Source organism: Hipposideros armiger, unplaced genomic scaffold, assembly GCF_001890085.2.
Source record: "Hipposideros armiger isolate ML-2016 unplaced genomic scaffold, ASM189008v1 scaffold_493, whole genome shotgun sequence".
In the NCBI taxonomy this organism is placed as follows: Eukaryota; Metazoa; Chordata; class Mammalia; order Chiroptera; family Hipposideridae; genus Hipposideros; species Hipposideros armiger.
In genome coordinates, this window is record NW_017731843.1 from 188,857 (window position 1) to 212,501 (window position 23,645).

At 45.6% G+C, this 23,645-nt stretch overlaps 1 protein-coding gene across 1 annotated transcript in view; it reads right to left on the bottom strand.

The window, feature by feature from the left end:
- The window catches only part of EHD3 (EH domain containing 3), a 28,963-nt gene extending 14,473 nt beyond the window's left edge, over window positions 1-14,490 (bottom strand). Inside the window, exons 1-2 of the mRNA XM_019667293.1 lie at window positions 13,555-14,490; window positions 3,928-4,104 (exon numbers count right to left, since the gene is read on the bottom strand). Of these exons, the coding sequence (XP_019522838.1) occupies window positions 3,928-4,104; window positions 13,555-13,781 (404 nt within the window). The 5' untranslated portion in view covers window positions 13,782-14,490. The remainder of the gene's footprint in view (window positions 1-3,927; window positions 4,105-13,554) is intronic.
- Between the last annotated feature and the right edge of the window lie 9,155 nt (window positions 14,491-23,645).

Consider the following 23,645-nt stretch of genomic DNA (forward strand, 5'->3'; position numbering starts at 1 on the left):
TGGCTGCCTTGCAATGCAGATGCCCAGGCCCCAGGTTAGCAGTGGGCCCAGGATCTGTACTTTGAGGAAGCTCCCTGAGTGGCCCTGAGGCAGCCATGGTCCTATGTTTCGAAGCCCTGCTGTCAGGGACGCCTCCAGGAGCACATGGGCAAACAGAATATGAGGTGCGATGGGACCAGCACCCCGAGGGAGGTCAGGTGAAGGGCTCAGGAGATCCAAGGTAGAGAGATGGCTTCTAGCAACAGCTTCCTAGAGGAGACGGCACTGGAGCTGGCCTTGATGAATGGGTCACACCACCCAGAAACATTTATTTGGGTTTTCAAGGGCTCTCCAAATGCCAAACTGTGCTATTAGGATAGCCGTCAAACCTTATTCAAGGAAATTTGTCTAGTGCTACATCCTGAAGTCTCAGGATACAAATTGGTAAACCTAACTTAGATCCTTCTTACTTCAAGTATTCTCTCTTATATGCCATTTTTGGTGGACGCTAAATAGGTGTCCTACTCGCCCAAGTATATTATGAGGTCCCACAGTCTCAAGGAACAGGCAGGAAAAGGAGTCTCTGCTACTCAGTGAGAAGGCTGCAGGGTCTGCAGGTTAGGTGAGGAGGCCAGGGACACCTGGAAAAAGGGGGTTGGCGAGGGTTTCACGGAGGAGGCAAAACTTGAACTCAGTCTTCAAAAGATGACCAGCATTTACCAGGCAGACAGGGGTGGGAGAAAGAAGCCAGTGTGTGTGGGGGTGTGGGGTGTGGGGGTGGATGGGTGATGGAGAGAAGATAGCATTCCAGATTGTGAAAGAACACTTATGGGTTGAATCGTGTCTCCCAAAAAGATCTGATGAAGTCCTAATCCCCTGTAGCTCAGAATGTGACCCTATTTGGAAACAGGTTTGTTATAGACATAATTAGTTAAAATGAGCTCGTACTAGCGTGGGGTGGGCACCTAATCCAATATGACTGGTATCTTTTTTTCCAATTAAATTTATTGGAGTGATATTGGTTAGTAATATTATCTAAATAGCAGGTGTAGAATTTCATAATACAACCAATTATAAGACAGAAGAATGCCATGTGAAGACACAGACACACATGGAGGGAAGACAGCAATGGGACGATAGAAGCAGAGGTTGGAATTTTGCTGCCACCAGCCTGGGGCAACCAGAAATGGGGAAAAGGAAGAAAGCATCCTCCTCTAGAGTCTTGAGGCAGCAAGGCCCTGCCAACACCTTGATTTCAAACTCTGGCCTCCAGAACTATGAGACAAAACATTTCTGTTGTTTTAAGTCACCCAGTGGTAATTCCTTGTAGCAGGCCTAGGTAATTAATACAAGTAGGTACAATGGCAGCACAGAAATACGAGACAGAGAGAGAGAGAGAGAGAGAGAGAGAGAGAGAGAGAGAGAGTGAGCCACCATTCCCGGAGGTACACACATCATTGAGGCAAGAATGGGAAGGCTGGAGTGAGCAGAGATGAGGCTGGACGGGGAGGTGGGGCCCAGATCACGAGGGCCTTAAAGTCACATTAAAAAAATTGTATTTTATACTGAGGGCAGTAGAAACCCATTGGAAGGCTTTAAGCAAAAATGTGACACAATCAGATATGATGGTTGTCAGTATATCCAGTTCAATTCAACAAATATTTGTGGAGTGCCGGCTATGTGCCTGGCACTCTGCTAGATAATGGGGGTAGAAAAGTCAGTGGCACGGCCCCCATCTCATCGAAGCCCATAGTTTCCATTATGTCTGAACCCCAGCCACATTCTGGTCTTTAGGTTCTATGGCACACCCCAGTTTCCTAAAGTAATTCCACATTTTGCTGAAGCTAGCCTGAACAGGGGTCAGCTTCAATTGCTGACCGGGTGATCGTGTGCATGAGGCTAGTGTTTGGTGACAGGGCTGTGGTTGAGTTATCACCCAGCCAGAGTGTACGGAGTGAGAAGGGCAGGGAGGGGGATGAGGATGGCCTGACTGATGGCGACACCAAGTCATAGGAGCCAGAGAAGAATGGGCTCAAGAGGAGCCTGGAGAGGGCCTTGCCAGGGAGGCAGGAGGAAGGCCACGGAGCTGAGAGGGGACCGTGGTTGAGACACAAATACCAAAGCGAGGTGGGGTAAAGGTGGAGAGTGCCCACTGCTTATGATCACTAGACGGTCACAATGACCTTTGCATGGGCAGGTGTGTCCAAATTAAAGCCATGTTCCACAGGTTGGGGGACAGGAAGACGTTAGGAGGTGAAACCAAGAAACTTAGCTGTGAAAGGAAAGCAAGAGGGTAAGAGTTAGTAGGATCTGCTGAAGGGTTTTCAATAGGAATTATTTCCACATGGAGGGGAGGCGCCAAGGGTTAGTCAAGTGGTCAGAAAGAGAAGGAATAACTGATGGAGCAGGTCCCTGAGAAGATGTCCCGGAGCACAGTACAGGGTAACGCAGGAGTTAGAACTTCCGAGGAAAAGAGAAGCCACAGCTCACTGCATACTGGGTGGAAGGAAGTGAGGACAAAGGCAAATGAACTCAGTTTATGGACTGACTAGAAAAACCAAATAGATGGACTCCGTGGACATTGGCTTCCATTCTCTATAGAAAGGGAACAAGGTAATCTGTGGAAAGAGAAGGAGGCTGAGGTGATTGGAGAGGGCTGGGAATTCCCACAGAGAGGGGCAGGGGAACTGACAGGGGATGTGACATAAGATCACTGGGTGGCACTGAGATGGGAACCAGGCATCTGGGGTGCAGCCTCCTGTGTGTGGCTGCAGAGAAACCCGCAGCTCACAGAAGGAAGCTTGCCCCATTCCCTGTTGTCCTTGACAGGGGTCTGCCTGACAGATCCCCAGCCAACAGTCAGTGTAAACATCCGCCATCTATCTCAGTGGTTGCGTACTCCTGAAGAGAAGCACAGACTTGACAAAGTTCTGGTTATAGGGTTCCTGCTTGTATGTTTTTTTTTTCCCCAGTTTTCTATACCTAGGATATCCTTTTTTTTTTTTACCCTTTCAGTGTCACATCAACCATCATTGAACACCCATGTCAAATGCCAACTTTTCCATAAGGGCCACATCAGTCCTCTTGCCCTGGAGGAGTATAGTACTATTATCCTGTTTTATAGATGGGAAAAGTGAGACACAGAGAAGTGAGATAATTTGGGGCTAACTGGTAGGCTTTCAACCCAGGTCTGTTGAAGCCAAAGCCCATAGTATTTACCTTTACTCTAATTAGAGAAAGTAGTTTTGAAATTTTAAAGTGCAATACGCATGCAAAATTGTAGTGTGGAATTATATAAAAAGTGCAATCAGGGGATCGGCCTGCATTTTAGTGAAGCAGAATAATAGCACAAAGGCCCAGATCAGCTTGCCAAGCATTCCCGAGAGCTTTCTTCACTCAAATCATCACAATGACTCTGGTGTCTGCAAGCTTTGACTTGTCCCAGGGAAGGGGAGGTGATCTGTCTGAGGCCACACAGTGAGTTCAGTAGAAGAGTCAGTGCTCAAACTCAGGGCTTCCATCTTAAGCCCAGGGTTCTTTCCACTAAGTAAAAACAATGTCAGGAACGGAGAAGAACTTTCTTCTGCCTCCTTCCAGTTGCATGCAAATTCATGCCGTAGCACAGGCAAAAGCTGGGAACTAAACAGTGCAGCCCTCTCCACTTTCATTGGTGGGAGGTGCAGTTAGTTATGGGGGATGTGATTCAACTTGCTATATACCCTTCCCTGCTCCTTGTTCAGGAGGAGTCAACCTAGTGATTGCAGCTCCCACATCACTAATCAATGGTGACTGACTCAGTTAAATTCTCAGCAAGAATGGGACAATCAAGACAGACTCTAGGTATGGAAAGGCACTGAGCCTCCCAAGACCCTGCCCCATCCTTTCCCTTCCCATACTCCAAGAAGAAGAAAAAAGGACAGTCAGGGTGTGTATTCCTTCTGCACTCACCTGTTCAAGAAGGCATTGCCAAAGGCGCTGAGTTTCCGGAAGGGCTTCTTAGGGTCGACCACCAGGGCGTTCCCGGGGATGATCCCGTCCACCTCGCCCTGCATCACCGCAATGAAGGAGTCGGTGGTTGGCTCGGGCCCAATCCTCATGCCTGGGAAATCCTGTTCCAGCAGGTACCTGGCAGAAGGGAGCACAGTCATAACACAGAGATTCTGCTGGTAGATCAACACTGCGTGTATCAAATCTGTTTTCTTGATTTTTATCTTTTTCCCTCCCTGAATCAGTAAGGACAAAAAAGAAGCAAGGTTTGGGTTCAGAACTAAAGCATGGGTTGAAACTGGGTTCCTAGACAGAGAGTCCTGCAGACTTCACAACTGAAGGTAGCCTGCTGACGGACCCACACAAAAGCCAGCTAGCATGAGATCACCCATGGCCTCTGCTCACTTTCCATAGGTCATTATTTATTTATCTGGTTAGTCAGTCCTTAAATATAAAAATAGCTCATACATGAGACAAAATGCAACCAGTGTGATGGGTACACTATGAAAAGTGGATCTCTACCTCCTAGACTTTTGGTCTCTAGGTGGCAGGTCCCTTTCTTTGCTCTTCTCTTGGCCTGGGCAGTGAGAGCCCAAGGCCACCGCCCCTCTGCAGTAGCCCCTTTTAGAAGTCAAGAGAAAAGGCACATGACAAGCCAGAGAATGAAGAGAACAGCCTGTAAGGACAACTGAGTCCTTTAGAAGGAGCTCAGAATAGCTTTGAGCACAAACAGCATTAGGCTGGATTCGGGGGAGGAACCCAGGACGGCTTTGGGTTGGGACTGGCCAGAGGAGAGGTCCAGGGTGTCTTCCAAGATCATGATGGACAAATAGCCAAGAGACATGTTGACCAACAAACTCAGGCCCATGGGGGAAGCCCTCACTGTTTGCTGAGAACCTCCTATAACTTGAGGGCCCATATTTATGCTCAGAGGGAAAAGCCATGGTGTTCTCAGGAGAAGAGAGGTGAAGTCAGACACTGTTAGTTGGGAAGGGAGCCTGGAGACCTCCTGGACCAGTGGTCCTCAGCCCTGGCTGCACATCCGAGCTATTGTAGAGTTTTAGTTACTGCTGCCTGGGCCCCACCCCCAGAGGTTTTGACCCATTCGCTCAGGGGTGGGGTCCTGGCACACTGGTCCTTTTTAGGTGTTTCCCCATAGAGCTAATGTGCAGCCAGGGTTCAGAAGCTTCTCATTTGACTGATAATACCACTGACATTCAATAGCATTTCCACATGCCAAACATTACATTAATCACTTTGGGAACATTATCTCCTTCAGGCCTCTCAGCAGCCCTGTAGGTAGGTATTGAGGAAATCGAGGCTCAGAAGGGTTATATGGTTTTCTCCAAGTTAAATAGCTAATAGTGGAGCTGAAACCCAGACCCATATCAGTCTAACACCAAATCTTTTGCTCTCTGTCTTCCACCCTGAGGAAATCACTGCCAGAGAGAGCTTATCAAGGCCCCACAGAAGATCAGGGCAGAGCTGGGACTGGAGGCCATGTCTCCAGGGTGCAAGCACTCTGCCACCCTATGCCACCCCAAGGTGGGCCTGGAGCAGTGGTCCTGCTCTGCCCACAGGATGGTGGCCAGGGAGACTTGCTGGGGTTTCTCCCGGGTCATGGACATCCTGCTTGTGCCTCGAAGAAGCATTCTGAGCTGTTAATTGACTCCGTGGCTCAGGGCAGCTTTAGTTGAATTGCTATGGGCCCCTCTCCAGGGAGCCGGCAGAGGAACTGCTGCCACTGAGCACTGCTGCTCAGGCCACCCCTGCACACCGGAGAGCTTTCGGTTGTCTTGGGAAGTCCTTCATTTCTCTCCAGGATCCAAGCCCAACAATCTGGGTGTGAAGGCAGGATTTCCTCCATCAGAGGACCATTTTGAAATCTGGCACTTGGGCTATGGATGAGGATACATCACTACAGCTGCACACACTTAGCACTTCCTGCTTTCTCAATGTGCCTTTTCCTTCAGGGCCTCATGGGAAAGGCAGGGAATCTCAGCAGCCTGGGGCCGGCAAACCTGGTTTCTCTTCAGAAGGCCTCTGCGAACCTCAGTACCTTCCTCTAGACCATGGGAGATAATAGCTCCGGTTTATCAAGCACCTGTGATATGCCAGGCACTGCTCTAGACTTTCCACGGAGTATCTCATTTCATCTTCACATCTACGCTGAGGTGAGTGCTATGTTCCGTATCATCAAAGGGGCCTAATACGAAAACCCATCTCATTGAGTATTCTGAATGTTTAAATGAGTTACAGACCTTAAGCACTTAAACCAGTACCTGGCTAGCATCCCATTTTAAAGAAGAGGGGGAGGAGGTTAAAGTATTTACCCCAGGTTATGCAATCAGTAAACAGCTGAGCTAGGATTTGAACCTGGCACTTGGATTTTATCACTTAGGCTCCTAACCACTACACTTACTGACGCCTTTCCTGCCTGAGATCCCCCTTGACCAGGAAATAACAAAAGGGTTGAGCCCCACATGGGACTAGAATGAGGAATGGGAGAAGGCCACAAAGGAAAGTGGTTTGGCAGGGGGAACAGCTAGGCTTTGGGGTCCACAAACCCAGCGATGCACTCATCTCCATACACATCTGTCTTTGGGGTTCCCATCTAGGCCTCAATGAGTGGTGTATGGCATGCAAAACTGTTGCTATTGGGTGACCTGAACAGGCCCTAGGCCCACTGGCTCTAAAATGACATTCTTGGGGCTTAAAAATAGTAGGGCGAGATTCCCCTGGGAAGAAGTTGCATGAGAATCAACATCATGCCTGGGAAACCCCATCCATTCTGCCTGTGTGCTGGGAGCATCTGCCCAAATGAGCACCTGGGTGAGAGGCCTTAAGCAGGGCCCTGCAGGGTGGGTGGCAGGAGCTGGGTGGTGGATATCATCAAAGGCTTGAGGGAAAGCTGACATAGAGAGAAGTGGAAACAATTCTAAGGCAGCCTGAAAAGGGCCAAATGGCAGTGATGAAGTATCTTCCTGACCCAGGCTTCTCAGGTTCCACCCGAGAGACGCGCTGTACCAGCTGATGAACAGAGGATGACGCTTCCCAGCATAACAGGGCTACTTCTCAGGATGTTCTAAAGCTGCAGCCTGAGTTTGCCCGAGCAAAAGCCTGGAGGCTGGCCTGCTGTCCTACCCTCTAGGTTAAACCCACATGACCCCAAATTTGCTGACCACACATAGGTCTGGAGAAGCCACCAGTATGTTCAGGGACACAGCTGAGCCAAGCCAAGAACTGGAGCTGGGTAAATTCTCAAGGACATTTGGGTATGGCTTGCAGCACTGAGTGCCCCCTTAACAAAGCCACTACTGTGTCCAGAAAGGACAACCTATTGGGAATCTCATCACCGCTTCTCAATGGGAAGTGATACAAATCTCCTCTGTTGCCAGGCGAAACCATTCCCATAGCAGCAGAAACAAAGAAAAGTTAATTCAAGCCTGGGTGGGAAAGCACAAGGAAAAGGAGGGACACAGCAGGCTGTCCCCTGTGTGGCAGGTACTGTTCTGGGAACTTTACCTGGATTATTCTACTGCATCTGTCCTACAAGCACCGTGGGATGGTAGCATTCAGTTTTGCAGGATAGTAAATTCAGATATAGGTTGCCCAAGTTCAGGGCCAAATGCAAATATTTAATGGCACTAAGAGCTGAAAAGATTTTGGTGTGTCCCCTGCTCCCCTACCCCACCATCCAATGCAAAATAAATAACATTTAAAACCATCAGATAGGTGTAAGGAAGGCCAACACAACTTTGATTTTTCCCATGAGGATTAGTTTTCTGCATATTTTTCTTCAGCAAATTATTTCATGACATTTCCTGTTCGTTTTGTTTTGTTTGTGTATGTGTCCTGCTTGCCTGGCAATCTAAGCATGTGGTCTGCTTTACTGGTGATCTAAGCACCCAGGATAAGGCGTGGAGCCAAGAATCTCAACCCAGGCTGCCTCCAGGGTACCTATCTCCGCAATGATGGGGCCAGGTGTCAGGCTGCAGCCGGGACAGCACCCAAGGCAGGGGAACAGAGGGGCCAGGCTGCACAAACAATACTGTCAAGGGCTGGGCCCCCTGCCTCGGCTCAGTTGGGGAATACACCTTCACAAGTGGCTGCTCTATCACAGATATGACCTCGGGCACGTCTACCAACAGCCCACTGGCTCAGGTTTATAAAATGGGGATAATACTTCGTTTCTGACTAGCTCAGAGGGACAGAGTGAAGGTTTTGCAATGCTATCCATGAGTTTGGGGAAAGAAAAGGCTACACCAAGACATTTGCTCATATAGACAGAGACAAGAATTAGAGAAAACAAATACCTCATTGTTGCCTGTAAGTACTCAGTGCATTACCACCTAGTGTACAAATCCACTCCCAATGTCTCCTCCGTGAAGTCTTAACTGATTAATTACCACCTCATTCCAACCCCACTTAAACCTGAATAGCTCTTAATTTTCCTACCTTTAGTCGACTCTAAAATCATATGACTTTCTGCCTTGTGTCATCGGTATTCACGCTTTATGTCTGAATCTTTGGTCTCAGGTACTTCAGTTTTAAAACGGAGTCCAAACAATAATTGCCCGGTCAGCCTCACAGGGGTTTACGGAGGCAGGAAAGCACCCCAAGACACAAAGTAAGGGAGTAGGGAGACCCCCCTATGGTGGAGCTGAGGTCTGAGTAAGCTCTGTGCTCCCCAGAGCACCCACCACTGTTTCTGGTGCAGCCACCTCCGCCATGGGATGAAGTGACCTCAGCACAAAGGATACCAGTGGACGGACACACTGACAAGCCTCCCACTTGCCTCCCCTTGTCTGAACCCACCCTGTGACAGGCCAGCTGCCTAGTCCACTCTGCAGCACTGCCCACAGAGTCCCACGCATGCTCCTCCTCCAGCCCTCCCAGCACACACTTCCTCTTCCTCTTTATCCAAACTGTGGGTGGTGCCGGACAAGGGCTGCCCCACCTTCTGAGGGCAGCCTCAAAGCCTCTTCTTAGCGAATCAGCTAGAGAGAGGAGAGGACATGATAAGCCCCAAGCACAGTGCCTGGCACACAACTGGAGCTCCTTTGGTTCTTTCCCTCCTATCCCTGAGAGTAACCCTATGAGGTAGTTGTTATTATTCCCATGTTAGAGATAAGAAAATTGAGGTTCAGAAGATTCAGATCTGGCTTTCAAGGTCTCTTGGCCAGTACCTGGTGGAGCCAGGATTGTGCTGAGCCGGCCATGTTCTTCCCATGGCCTGGTCCCACTGTCAATGGTAATGGGATGGAGCCCTTTCTCCAGAGGTCCTTCTCCTCCCAGTCAATGCTTCTCTCGATGACCTCCACACACCTGACTTTCAATGCAGATCTGAAGCTGGACCTGAGGCAGGCGGACCCAGCCTCACTTAGGGACCAGCAGATCAGAGCCCTGCCAGGAAAAGGACACCCACTGACCTAAGGGTGGGCAGGACAGAGGTGTTGCAGGGACTGTAGCTGGAAGGATAGACCTTGCAGAGGTCAGTAGGTCTACCTGGAATGGTGGCTCCTTTAGCTTGGCAGACAATCACCTTTCCCGGGAGGTGATCTGTAATGCCTAGAGTGTGGCCTGGGCGGTGGGGATGCCAAGGTGGTAATGAGAGAAAAAGCAGACGCAGGCAAATGCTGAGTCACCTTTGGGGAGGATTCAAACGGCCCCCGGAAGAAGTGGGGAAAGTTGAAAGGGCCAGTTGAGTAGGATCCCCCATGCCACCCTCACCCAGCAGCCCCATTATGTGCTCATATTTCAGTCACCCTTGCGATCAGCCCAGACCTCCCTGTGCAGACACAGATAGCTTGGCTCTGGCAGCCCCAGGTCCCACACCCGATCCCCAGTACTCTACTTCAGCTCTGCCATGGACCAGCCAGACCTTCCTTATGGCCCATGAGGGCACTGGGCCTTCCTCAGCCCCCGGAGAAGCCAGCTATTCACCTCTGTGACCTGGGGACCAAGTGGTGCAAGGGAGGCAGGATTCGAGGCTGCATGCCAGCGAGAGGAAGAAGAAAGGGAGCAAACAGCAGAGGCAGGAGGAAAGGCTGCCAGGGCCAGAGGGACACAGAGCTACTGTACTCCGAAGAGGCAGCCTGTGTTGGAGGGAGCAGCCACCAGGCCAATTTATTGTTTATTTTATTACTCTGGGTTGCCGGGCCTTAAGCCAGGGAAGTTATTTCAGGCGGAGATCGTAGCACATTAATTAGTTATTAGAAGAATGTCCTTTTCTGCAAGTTCTTCCTGAGAAAAGAAATAGACCCTGCGGCAAGTACATATAATTGAAAGTGGGTGGGCACTCCAGAGGCAAAAAAAGGCCAAGGGCTGGGGAATGAAGAGGAAAGTCTGTTCCTGAGAGAAAGACCCCTCACAGGTTCAGGCCGGGGATGGAGGGGAATCACCACACTCCAGGCAAGAAGCAGGGATGAGAGAGGGCGGACCGGCGAAGGCATGCTGAGATATACACCCGAGCACCTAGCTGCCCCACGCCGAGCCTTCTTTGCTTTGGGGAAGGGGTGTTGTACCAATTTATCCCCTTGGGAAGCAACTCAGAAATATGGCTCTGAATACCAAAATTAAAAAGTAAAACAAACAAATAAAAACAACTGCACAACCTTTGGCCTAGTGATTTCACTTCTGGGAATCTCTGATACAACAGTCCAATTTGTGTAAAAATATTATGCACAGAGATATTCAGAGCGATTCTACAATAGGAAAAGAAAAGAAAAAAGAAGAAAAGAGAAGAAAAGAAACAACCTAAAACATTAAAAAAAAGTAGACTGGTTAAATGAATAATTGCATATGCATACAGCGAAATGTCATGCGGCTCTCAAAAATAATGCTTACAAAGAGGTTTTAATTTACATGGGAAATGTTCATTCTATAAGTGAAATAAGTCAGCATACAAAATTACATTATGACATGATCTCAACTGTGTTATAAAATAGCGAAAAGTGCTGGAAATTATATATATATATATATATATATATATATATATATATACACACACACATTTATATACACTCATATATGATATTTAAATTTGTTTCTCTTGAGTTGTTGGATTATGGGTGATTTTTTTCTTCTTCCTCAACTTTATTCTTCTCTGAATTTTCCAATTTAAAGAAAACAACTGTTCAGTGGATTTAATGAGAAAGAAGGAAAGTATGTAATTTGATTTGGGAAGGCTTCCCTGTGCTACAACCCCTCCTACCTTGCTGGTTCACTCTCCCTCATGGGGAGACAGCTTTTGATGCGTGAGCTAAATTCAGTTACTGACATGAGTGGGGAGAGAGAGAACTCTTGTACTTGGAGGATAAGAAAGAGGAGGGATCTGCCTCTTCTGGCCTTCCTGTTTTCCTCAGATAACAATAATTTAAGGCAACTCAATCCTGCCACTTTCTTAGACCCAATTAACAGCCAGCATGACTCAGGCAAAGCCAGGAGTGTCTCAAACAAGAGGCACTTAAGCCTGTCTGCAGCTCAGGGATCCTGCCCCCAGGGACACTTGCCTTTCCCCCACCTACCCTCCCATTCTGCAAAGGTATAATGGGAACTTCCTGTGGCTGAGACCCCCAAAGAGGCCCCCAGGAGCTAAGGCATAGTTGTAAATGCTGATGTTGCAGGAAGAAGCTCTAAATAACAGAGGTGTGTCCAGAGGACCAGGGAAAGTTATGCAAGGGCAGGAGCCATCTGTACTCGGCCTGAATTTCTGATAGGGCATAATCCAGGCCAGGCAGAGGACACGGATTACAAAGGAGACCTTGTACAGAACCCAGGTAGCTCTGGAATGTCTTTAGCAGCAATGGGTGTTTTAATAAAATAAAGGAGATGGTTTAGATCAGGGTTCTCACCCTAAGATCCAAGGCGGCCCTTGGATCTTATTTGTAAATAAAAATTTACAAATTTATATGTAAATTTGGGATGTATGTCTATTTTTCTAAAGATAGTTCCACCGCTTTCATCAGATTTTCAAAGGAGATATTGATCTTTTAAAAAGTTAAGCAATGGATTAGTTTCATAGCTAAGGGCCCTTGTAGTTTTAACAATATAAAAGATCCAAAAGCCAACCCGTCCATCCACCCGCTTCCACTCCCCCCACCTGGGTACCAAACTTCTTCAGAAATCACTCAGGCCTCTCATAGCTGCTGAGCCCAAGACGGTCCACCCAACAATGGCAAACTTGATCTGGTGTTCTCTTCAGATACGAAATGTTAGTGTGGGGCACGCCTGGCTTCCATCAGGGTTGTGTTACAAGCTTAGTGTTAGAGAAGATTCGTGTATAGAAAATCAGTAACCAGGCTGTTAACTTTGCTGCTTTTCTTGCCGAACAAAGCGCAGTGCTTTGAATGTTGCAGGTGCTCAGTCAATGAATGGAAGCTAGAGCATCCCAGCTTTAAAACCTGCAGGAGATGCGCACTGTGGACTTTGAGGGGACCACTGAACCAATCGCTACACTGGAGGAGCCTGACTCTCAACACAAAGGAGGAGCACAAGAACCCTCAACAGCTTGGCAATGGCTGTAAACGAGGCCAAGCACAATGGCCTGGCCTTGAAGGTTGTGTGGACTGAGGACTGGAGAGACGCCTGTGTTCTAAAGATAGGAAGGATTCTCATCCCTCTGCTGGATAATATGCGGACCTCTCTGAATGCAGGGTGGACAGGCTGACTTCTTCAGGATCTCTCCAGCCCAAGGATTCCACAATTCAAGGGAATGGATGACTCATCATCACAGTTACAGGCATTTAGCCAAGCATCTCCTCCCGTGCATCTAAGACCAGCATTCCAGGTTGGCTTCCCACCCAGTTATATGACTCTGGATAATGCATTTAACCTTTCTATGCCTCAGTTATCTCATCTGTCAAGTCAAGGAGCTGCATGAGACAATCATCAATATCCCTTCCACATCTAAAAGACTTCAATATTATTACCAAGCCATTAAGATCAAACAAGGGAAAAGAAAAAAAGCATTCTGTTCCTGAATACTGCTTCTGTCCAGTCTTCAAAAGATATGTGTAGGAGTTTTGCTCAGAGAAGGAAACTGATAAAAAGACAACTGGCACTACCAGGCAGGGGGCCACAGGGTCCCCAGCCCACCTCCTCAGCTGCGACTGTAAAGCCCCCATATGAGTAGCTGAAGCTTTTAAAAGGCAAGGGAAGTGGTCCTGGCCATGAAGGATAGGTCCCTAAAAACTGAGGGTGTAAGACACTCCCACCAGTATAAGGTACTCTTAGGACCAGAAACTTTCTCACTTGTGTCTCCTGGGCCTTGGTTTCACTATCCATCAAATGGGAAGAACAGGGATGGCTCCAAAATTTAACACTTCAAACTGACCACCTGAGTGAAGGGCTAACTACAGTGGAGAGGCACTAGATAGGAAGATAGGATGGGGTGGAGGACCAGCAACGAAATTCAGGGATACACACACACACACACACACACACACACACACACACACACACACACATTTTTGTTCAGAGCCCTCAAGTGAAGGCTGTCCCCAGGCAGGAGGAGGCACCGGGAGTGAAAGGAGGGCCTAAGTGCTGGGTGGCAGGGTGGGCTGTCTGGACGCTGGACCGGCTCACCTGATGAAGGTGGTCTTCCCAGTGGAGTACTGGCCCACCAGCAGGATCATGGGCTTGTTGTCGAAATCGGCATCCTCCAGGGCAGGCGAGTGAAACTCGTGGAAGCGGTAATGCTCTTCCAGGGGCATCAGCTTGCTCTTGTAGAGTTTCTTGAGCCCCTCGCTCACTGTCTGGAAGACCTCGGGGTCCTTCTTCCTGCGGTCGTCGGAACTCAGCCAGCTGAACATTGCGGCTGCCGCTCGCCCGTTGCGCGCAGCTCCAACAGGAGGGCGCGGAGCCCCGCGTGCCGGCGCCCTTGGCTCCTCGGGAAGATGCTCCGCAGGGCGGGCCCGCCAGTCTGGAGCCGCGCCGTCGCCTCACCCGAGCGCCAGGCTCAACTGCACCATGACCTGGGCGCGCGGCTCGTGGGTCCCTGGGGCGACGTCGCGGGGCCGAGAACGTGCTCTTCCCAAGCTCCTGGGATCCAGCCCAGCCCCTTCTTCATCCAACAACCAAGGCCGGAGGGAGGGAAAATATCTAGGCTGAGCAGGAGGGTTGCGATCTTGGAAATTAAAGTCAAACCTGGAATTAACTGCCAGATGCCGGAGTCCTCCCAGACGTCTGCTGCTCTGGCCCAGGTACAGTTAGGGGATGCTTTGGCCCTGCTCCTGCCTCGCCGGGTAGCTCAGAGGCGGCAGCGGCGCTTCTCAGCCCGCGGACAGCTCAGCATCCGCAGCCACAGCTCGCAGCCCCAGGAGCCGGTTTAAATGCCAGCCGTGCAGGAAGCCGGCTTGTGGAGGAAGTCCCCGAGTACTGGCAAGGCCAGCCCGGCCAGCGGGTCCCAGCGAGGAGAAGCTGAACAGGGCGCAGCCATGTTTATGGGCAGGCGCTCTGCAGGGGATCTGCGGCCTCTGCCTGGGAAGGGAGGGATGATGAATCCTGTGGGAACGCAGCTGGTGTTTCAATCCTGGCCTCTGGAGGTTTGATTTGGGAACAGCGCCCTCTCAGGGACAGCTGCGAAGACAGAGTTGACCTGCTCATCATTCTGCTTTGAAAAGGTCTTTCCTATGTTCATTGCAGTGCTATTTACAATAGCCAAGACTTGGAAATAACTGAAATGCCCATTGGTAGATGACTGGATTAAGAAACTGTAGTACATTTACACAATGGAGTATTACTCAGCTATAAAGAAGAAGGAAATCGTACCATTTGCAATGATATGGATGGACCTAGAGAACATTATGCTCAGTGAAATAAGTCAGTCAGAGAAAGACAAATACCATTTGATCTCATTTATATATGGAATCTAAAGAACTGAATAAACTAGTAATGAAAACAGAAATAGTCTCAGAGACACAGAGGAAAAACTGATGGTTGCTAGTTGGGAGTGGGTGGGGATGAAGGAGAAGGGGAAGGGATGAGACAATATAAACTGGCAACTACAATATGACCTCAAGGATAGAAAAGACAGTCTGAGGAATATAATCAACAATGTTGTAAATATTTTTTAGGGGGCCAGATGGACTCATGTCTTGTTAGGAAGACCACTTCATAGATAGTATAGAGGTTTGACCACCGCACTGTATATCTGAAGCTGATGTTGAATAATATTGTATGTCCACTATAATTATATATACATATAGGCATGGGATGTGGAGTAGAGGGTGGGAATGGAGTCAATGGAATTGTAATAGATAAGCATGACATTGGGGATGGGAGGGCAGTAGATGGGGAAGCGTTGTCACTTTGTGAGGGTGAAAAGGATAGCTATTGCATTGTTTTGTACACCTGAAACATATAATAATAAAAATAAATTAAAAAAATAAATTAAAGGTCTTTCCTTTAGTTACTGAGTTCAATTCCTTAGGAAGACAGGTACTCTAATATTTGGGAATATTGTGGTGGGGTGAGGGGTGGGGGGGACGGACGGAAAGAAGCATTCAATACGAGGTTACAAAATGACCAGAACTGTCACTACCCAAACTTCTTGCTAGGTCTAGGGCGAAGTCAAAACCGTTTCCATTCATTCATTCCAATAAAACAAAACAAGTAAATGCCCCCAAGTATTGAGCCAGTACTATAGGCTCACCAATTAATTAAGTGCTTGCTATGTGCAGGGTCCTGGGCTAAGCTCTCAGTAAGCATTGTTTCATTTGACCTTCATGGCAGCTCTATGAGACAGACCAAATGATCTCCCAAATCATACCAACGAGAATTGGGGTGGAAACAATTGGCCAGGTATAGGCAAAAAGGGGTGCATTGTCTGTAGGGAACTTAAATGCAATAATAAAACCAAGTCAAAGTCAGTCTGCTTTATATTAGCACCATTCTCAACAGTGTCAGTGATAAAATCCTCCTCCTTGCCAAGGCAGTTGGCTCCCATACACTCCTTTCCATAGATGAGGAAACAGAGTAGGCTAATGGTCCAGGCGGGACTGCTAACGCTGGTAACAGTGCCGGGGAGGGACTGCAGGAGCAAAAGAAGCTGGAGGCCAAGAGACCAGCTAGGACACTATTCAAAAATTTAGGAGACAGTGGTAATTGGGGTGGGGAAAAGGTCATATTCATGAGATTTATTATGGCCTAGAAATGACAGATCTTGGTAAGCAATCAAAGAAAGGAAATAAGGATACTTAGGCAGAGTCTAGGATGATTCTGAATTTTGTACTGTAGGGGAGAAGGTAGTTGGAGACACTGTTCTCCCAATTAGGGGAGTCAGGAGGAGAGCAGATTTAGCATTAAAAGATGATGTGTTCAGGGCGGGCCCAGTGGCGCGATGGTTAAGAACTGGCTTGGGACGCTAGAGGGCCCCGGTTCGGATCCCACATGAGGGCCAGTGACACTGCCCTCTACAGCTAAGATGCTGAACAACAGCTCAACCTGGAGCTGAGCTGCTATGAGTTGCTGGGGACGGCGTAGGCTGCGTAGGCTGCAGCCCCTGTGGCAGTGGGTTGCCATGGGCTACCGTGTGTAGCCAGCAGCCAGCGTGAGTGGCCAGCAGCCGCCGTGAGCGGCCATCCAGAAGGCGGCGACTGATGTGCCTCACCTGGGAAGAGCGCAATGATGGTGCCAACTTGGACCAGTGAAGCAACATCCTCCACAACTAGACTGAAGAACAAAATGACAGCATCTTGTCTGTTTCCCTTCCCGCAATTCCCCAGCACTGTTCCCATCCCCCCAATTCCCCAATAAAAAAATAATAAAAAAGATGATGTGTTCAGTCTGAAACAAGTGTGATTGAGGTGCCTGTGGTAGCCCCAAGTGAAGGAGTATACTAAATGAAGCTGTGTGAATTTGGACAGGAATTATCAGAGGTGGGGGCTGGCTAGAATCTTCTTAGTTACTGCTCAGGTCTCCTAACTCCCACCTTGAACTCCAGATCTGATTTCCTCTTTATGAGCTCTCTGAACCCCTGGTAGAAACCACTCATCAATAATTCATCCTTGGTGTTTACATTAGCATTGGCATGTGAGCATAAGAAGCAACATTCAAAATATTTAACAACTCACATAACATGGGAATGGAGCAATCACAACAGACTCTTACCTTCCCAGTGGAATAGGGCCTAAGGCTCCAGCTGTGCTGGCTGTAGAGGTACAAAAAAGAGTGAAAAGATATTACAATACATAAACCCAACAACAGAGCACCCAAAATACATAATTAATGCCTGTGCCTTAATAAAAAACATTCCAATAGAAAAAAATTTGACAAAAGACACAAAAATTCCTTTTATAAAAGATGCTACATGAATGTGCTATAAACACAAGAAAAGATGTTAAATCTTGTTAGTAGTGTCTGGAACTTGGAGAGGCCTAGGTCTGTCCAAGGGGGGAGTCCAGGATGGCCAGAGTGCCAGGGGAGAAAGAGGGGCTCCACTGTGGAAATATTTCAATATTTTAATAACCAGTACAGCTATGGTATTGTGTACCACTGGATGTCAACCCCGGATATCTAATGTATTGAGTGCCTGCTGAAAAATCTATCTCTAGCTCTCAATTCTGAAGAGATGGAAATTTATCTTCTTTAAAAAAGAACTGAGTAATAATGTGGCATTTCTATATACTAGCAATAAAGACAATTTTTTAAAAAGATACCATTTACAAAAACTGAAAAACACAGGGCTATGCAAGACCTTTAAAAGTAAAATGATAAAACATAATGGAAAGACATTATAGAAGTTCTAAATAAGCAGGAGAGACACACCATGTTTAATTATGGTAAGATTCCATGTCACAGAGATGTAAATTCTTTACAACACAGTTGCTAGATTCAATAATCGATAGAATTTAAATTGAAATCTGAAAAGGGTTTTCCCTGGAAATTAAGAAGGTGATTCTAAAATGTGTATAGAATGATAGACCAAAAATAACTAAGATATTCCAGAAGAAGAAAGAAAAGTAGAGGAACTATATTCCTTATGCTATACCCTACATCCCCATGACTACTGTGTAACTACCAATTTGTACTTCTTAATCCCTTCCTCTTTGTCACTTACCCCCAACACTCCTACCATCTGGCAACCATCAATATGTTCCCTGTATCTATGAGTTTGTTACTGTTTTGTTTGTTTATTTTGTTCTTTAGATTCCACATATAAGTGAAATCTCATTGCATGTGTCTTTTCTGTCTGACACTCCACTCAGTAAAATATCATCCAGGTCCATTCATGCCACTGCAAATAGCAAGAATACATTCCCTTCCATGGCCGAGCAATATTCCCTTATTATGTGTACCACCTGCTCTTTATCCATTCTTCCATCGATGGACATGCAGGCTGCTTCCATATCTTGGCTATTGTAAACAATGCTGCAGCAAACATATGGATGCACATGTCCCCTTGCAGTAGCATTTGGGTTTCTTTAGATAAATACCCTGAAATGGGATTACTGGGTCTTTCATTGTCTCTTGTTATAGCCTTTGCTTTAAAGTCTATTTTGTCAGGTATAAATATTGCTACCCAGTTTTTTTGTTTTTTGTTTTTTTGTTTGTTTTCATTTTCATGAAATGTATTTTTCCATCCCTATACTTTCCTTCTGTGTGTGTCTTTCAATCTGAAGCGATTCTCTTATAGAAAGTATATGTAAGGATTTTGTTCTCCTATCCATTCAGCCCTCCTGTCTTTTGAGTACAGCATTTAGTCCACTTACATTGAAAGTAATTGTTGTAGCTATTGCCATTTTATTTTTAATAATTTTGATTTGTGTGTGTGTGTGTGTGTGTGTGTGTGTGTGTGTGTGTGTGTGTGCACGTGCATCTTAAAGAAGTCCCTCTAACATTCCTTGTAATACTGGTTTGGTGGTAATGAAATCCTTTAGCTTTCTCTTGTCTGGGAAGATTTTTATCTGTCCTTCGATTTTAAATGATAGCCTTGCTGGGTAGAGTACCCTTGGTTGTAGGTCCTTGCTCTTTATCACGTTGAATATTTGGTGCCAATCCCTTCTGGCCTGCAACTTTTCTATTAAGAAATCAGCGACAATCTCATGGGGCCTCCCTTATAAATTCTAGTTGCCTTTCTCTTGCTGCTTTTAGGATTCTCTCTTTGTCTTCAACCTTTACCATTTTAATTATAATGTGTCTTGGTGTGGGCCTCTTAGGGTTCATCTTGTTTGGGACTTTCTATGCTTCTTGGACTTGTATGTCTATTTCCTTTGCGAGGTCAGGGAAGTTCTCAGTCATTATTTCTTCAAATAGGTTCTCAATCCCTTGCTTTCTCTCTTCTTCTGGTACCCGTATGATACAAATGTTGTTACATTTCATGTTGTCCCAGAGGTGTCTTAAGCTCTCCTCATTTCATTTAGTTCTTTTTCTGGAGTTTTCTCCTGCACTTTCATTTGGAATGTATTTCTTTGTTTCCTCATTTTGGATGCCTCTCTATGTTTGTTTCTATGTATTAGGTAGATCTGCTATGTCTCCCAATCTTGGCTGGGTGGCCTTATGTAATAGGTGCCCTATGGGGCCCTAGCATTGTCTCCCTGGTCACCTGCTATAAATGCTCTAGGAGTGTCCCTTGTGTCCCTTGTGTGTGCCCTCTTATTATAGTTGAGACTTGCTTGTTATTGGCACATCAGTTGGTGAGATTGACCCACAGGTTGATAGGCTGTGGGGGTTAGCCACATCCACAGCTTATGGGCTGCTGGGTGGAGGGCTTACCCCACTGACCAGGATTTGCCCCAGTGGGCTCTGGTGCCTGTTGAGACTGCTTTTTGGTTGTGCCACTTGTGGAACTAGTTGGGTGATACTCTGCTGTGGTCTGAGCCAACTTCCAAGTATGTTAGTTCTGGGGCCTCTTTCAAGGGGCTCTGGTGTAGGCCAGGTCAGCTGGAGACTATCAGGTAGGAGCTACAAATGATCTGCACCTGTTTGCTGTCTGTGCTAACCATAGAGGCATGTGGGAGAGGCCATGCTGTTAACTGAGGACACCTGCCACCAGTACTGGGCCTAGGGTAGCTCCACAAAATGCTACGATACCCAGAGGCCTGCTTCTAACTGCTGGCTCCCTTAAGGTTCAGCCACTGATAAAGTCTTGTGCAGTACACAAGTTGGGTGAAGCAGGATTTTGGGGAGTCACTAGAGTGGGAAAAGTTGTGGTCAGCATGTTACTGTAGACTCTGGTTTGGTGCCAGTGCTGAGCCTGGAGTGCCTCAGCAAAAGTCTCAGAGCACACTAAGGCCAGTCACCACTTAGCTGGGGACTGTGGACGCCATCTGATAGTTTCCAAGGAAGAATGCAATTTGGGTAGGGCTAACTGCTCTAGAAGAAAGTGCCTCTAAGTGCAGGGGCTGGCAAACTGTTGAGATGGAAGAGCCGCCAGGGGTCAGCAAGTTGCGGCTTGTGAGCCACATGTGGCGTTTTGGGTACGTACATGTGGCTTTGAAATAAAATTGAAAATGAAAATAAAACTATCATAGTTTCATTTATAAAATTTTAAAGGGTATCATTCACATAATGGTGATTATGTAAAAATATATTTATGGCTCTCGAATAATTTTTAAATTGTTGTGAGGGCCAGAATTGGCTCTCCCAGGGGCTGGCAAACTTTTGAGACAGAACGTACCTAAAGAGCCGCATGTGGCTCACCAGCCGCAGCTTGCTGACCCCTCCTCTAGTGTTTATCAAGTTGGATGGGGCCTGGTCCCAGTGAGTCAGCAGGGTGGAGCAAGTGGAGCTCACGGGAGCTCACCAATCAGATTCAGATTTGGCCTGTGGGGGTGGGCTCAACACAGGAAAGATGGCGCTTGCCTGCTGGCTACACAGGAAAAGGACTCCACACAGGAAAAATGGCAACTGTTCTCCAGCCCTCACTACAAAGTCACACACCTCAGTCTGCCCCCCTTATGCCTGTGACACCCCCGAGTTACTGTCCCTCTGCCAGAGCCCAAGGTGAGTGCTTGTCAGTGAGTGAATCCGTGAGTGGGATGTTTAAGAGGATGTCTATGTTTCCCACAGCTTTCCTTCCCACCCAGATGGTCGGAATCCCCATGGCTTTTCACAGCCAGATGTTGTGGGGGCTCCTCTTTACTCTGGGATGGGGAGGCTGTTTTGTGGCTGGAGCCCCTCACTCCTCTGGGGGTACCTCTGTGGCTGAGATATCCCTCCTGATTCTCAATGGCCTCAAGGAGGTTTGGGACCTGTGTCGCATCTCTGCCCCTTCTACGAGTCTCAACATGGCTTCTTTGTATCCTTAGTTATAAAATTTCTGTTCAGCTTGACTTCAGATGATTCTCCAGGTTGATTGTTTTATAATTTAGTTGTAATACTAATGTGTTCACGGAAGGAAGCAGGCACAGTGTTTATCTACTCATCCATCTTGAATCTCTTACCATCTTCCATTCTCTTTTGATTTAAGTCTTCTTAAAGATAAATTATTATAAATTATTGGATAATATAAGGCTTATTTCAGAATTATCTATTCTGTTTCAGTGAGCTATTTGTCTATTTTTAGCAACATGCCATTTAAATTACTGTAAACTTATGATGCATTTTAATATCTGGTATGAACATTCACCCTCCCTTACTAACATGGTTTTTAAATTTCTTAAATAGTCTCATGTTTTTCTTGTCCTTTGTCTCCCTTCTTCTCCTCCTCCTCCTTCTCTCTCTCTCAATCTTTTAATTCAAAGTAATTATGAAAATTTGGTGGTAATTTTGCTTCAGTTTTGTTTCTGTACATATATATTTACTTACCATCTGCTTTTTTCCCCCTGTCAGCATCATACCATGAGTATTTCACATATCTTGAAAAACTATGCAAATAATTAAGTTGGAATGAATGCTAATATTCAAGTATAGGAAAATTTCATAGTTTAATTAACCATACTCAATGATGGACATATAAATTATTTGCAGAATTATTGTTAACAATAATAAAGACTCTATTTCAGAGTGATCCATTCTGTTTCAGTGGTCAACAGCGAAAGGTGAGCATCTTTGTACATAAGTCTTCACCTATGGTTTTATTTACTTAATATATATTTTATAAATGGAATTATTGGGAACATTATTAATACTTTTGATACTTGTCACCAAATTGCTTTCCAAAAAAGGTATATCAGTATATATCGCTATCACAATGATATCAGAGTGCCTAGGTTTTTTGTTTTTTGTTTTCTCTAGCACTGTATGTTATTGTTTAAAACTATTCACCAATTTGGGAAGTGATTTCATTTTTAAAAATTAGTGTGTATATATATATATATATATATATATATATATATACATATATATATATATATCATTACAAAAAAAGTTTGAAATTTTTCATTTGTTAACCATTTATATTTCTTTTATCATTGTCTGTTTTTATTTATCTTTTATTTAAAAAACATTTTATGTTTTTATTATTGTTTTGAAAAGAGCTTCTTATTTTTACAATACGGACATTAATCTTTTGTGTTTATTCATCCAGATTAATTTTAAGGAAGTTTTGTCAATTACCTTCTCCTTGTCTCTTCCCTCTTCCCCAAAACAGGATCATTGGGATTTTTTTTTAGCAGAATCTCATTAAAACTATAATTTTAGGAGAATTAACATCTTATTAATAATTAATATTTATATCAAATGTGGTGTGGATTCCCATTTATTGAAACATCTTTTACATCTCTGTAAACTTTTTGTAGTTCCCCCTCAAATAGTCCAAAACATTTCCTTTAAGATTATTCTCAGTTATTTTATATTTTTATTGCTACTATGAATGTGACATTTCTATTATGGTTATTTCTAATTGCTTATTATTATATGTAGGAATGCCATTATTTTAAATAACATTTATCTTATGTATAGTTATTTTACTTACTACACATTAATATAATAAATTTTAGTTCATTCTTAGGTTTTCTAATGATATGAAGATCATCAATTAGTGTTTTTCCTCTTTATTAAAACTATTTTGGTTTATAAGTATATTTCATATTTTGGTCAGAATATTGAGGACAATGTTGAAAATTAAAAAGGAGTATTCTTGGTTTTTTTTTTTTTATTTCAATGCTATTCTGATACCTATCTGAATTCTTCTTTCTTTCACCCCTTTGGCTTGGGAGCTGTGATCTCTTTCAACACTTATTTTTTCCTTTTGGTCATCTAAAATATATTCTACCAGAACAAAGCATCTAGTATGTAGCACCCCCTGAAATTTAAAAGACATATATTTTTGTGTATGTAGAACCCTTCACACATAGTTTACATATATATGTCATGTACTCTGAGTGTTCTTTATTAGAAGTCAAGATAGATGGTAATGCCATTAACAGAAAACTGAGACCACAGGAGAAGCAGTAGGTTTGGGGAGTTATGTACTGATAGCCACAAGAACAGTGAAGCCTTGTTTCAGTGTCTTCTCAAAGGCTTTTCCTTTACAGGATGGGACAGAATTCACATGTTAAAGAGACACAAGATTTAATATACAGCAAACTCAATGTGAGTCAACACTGAGATATAGTTGCCAAAAATAATTACGAGGTACTAGCTGCATGAAGACAGCATAAAAAATGACGACTATCAGCACTGACTGAGAGCCTGTTATATGACAGGCATTCTGCTAGGTGTTCTCACATAGATTACTCATTTCATTTTCACAATGACAGTGCAAGGTGTCATTATGCTTCCAGAAGAGGAAC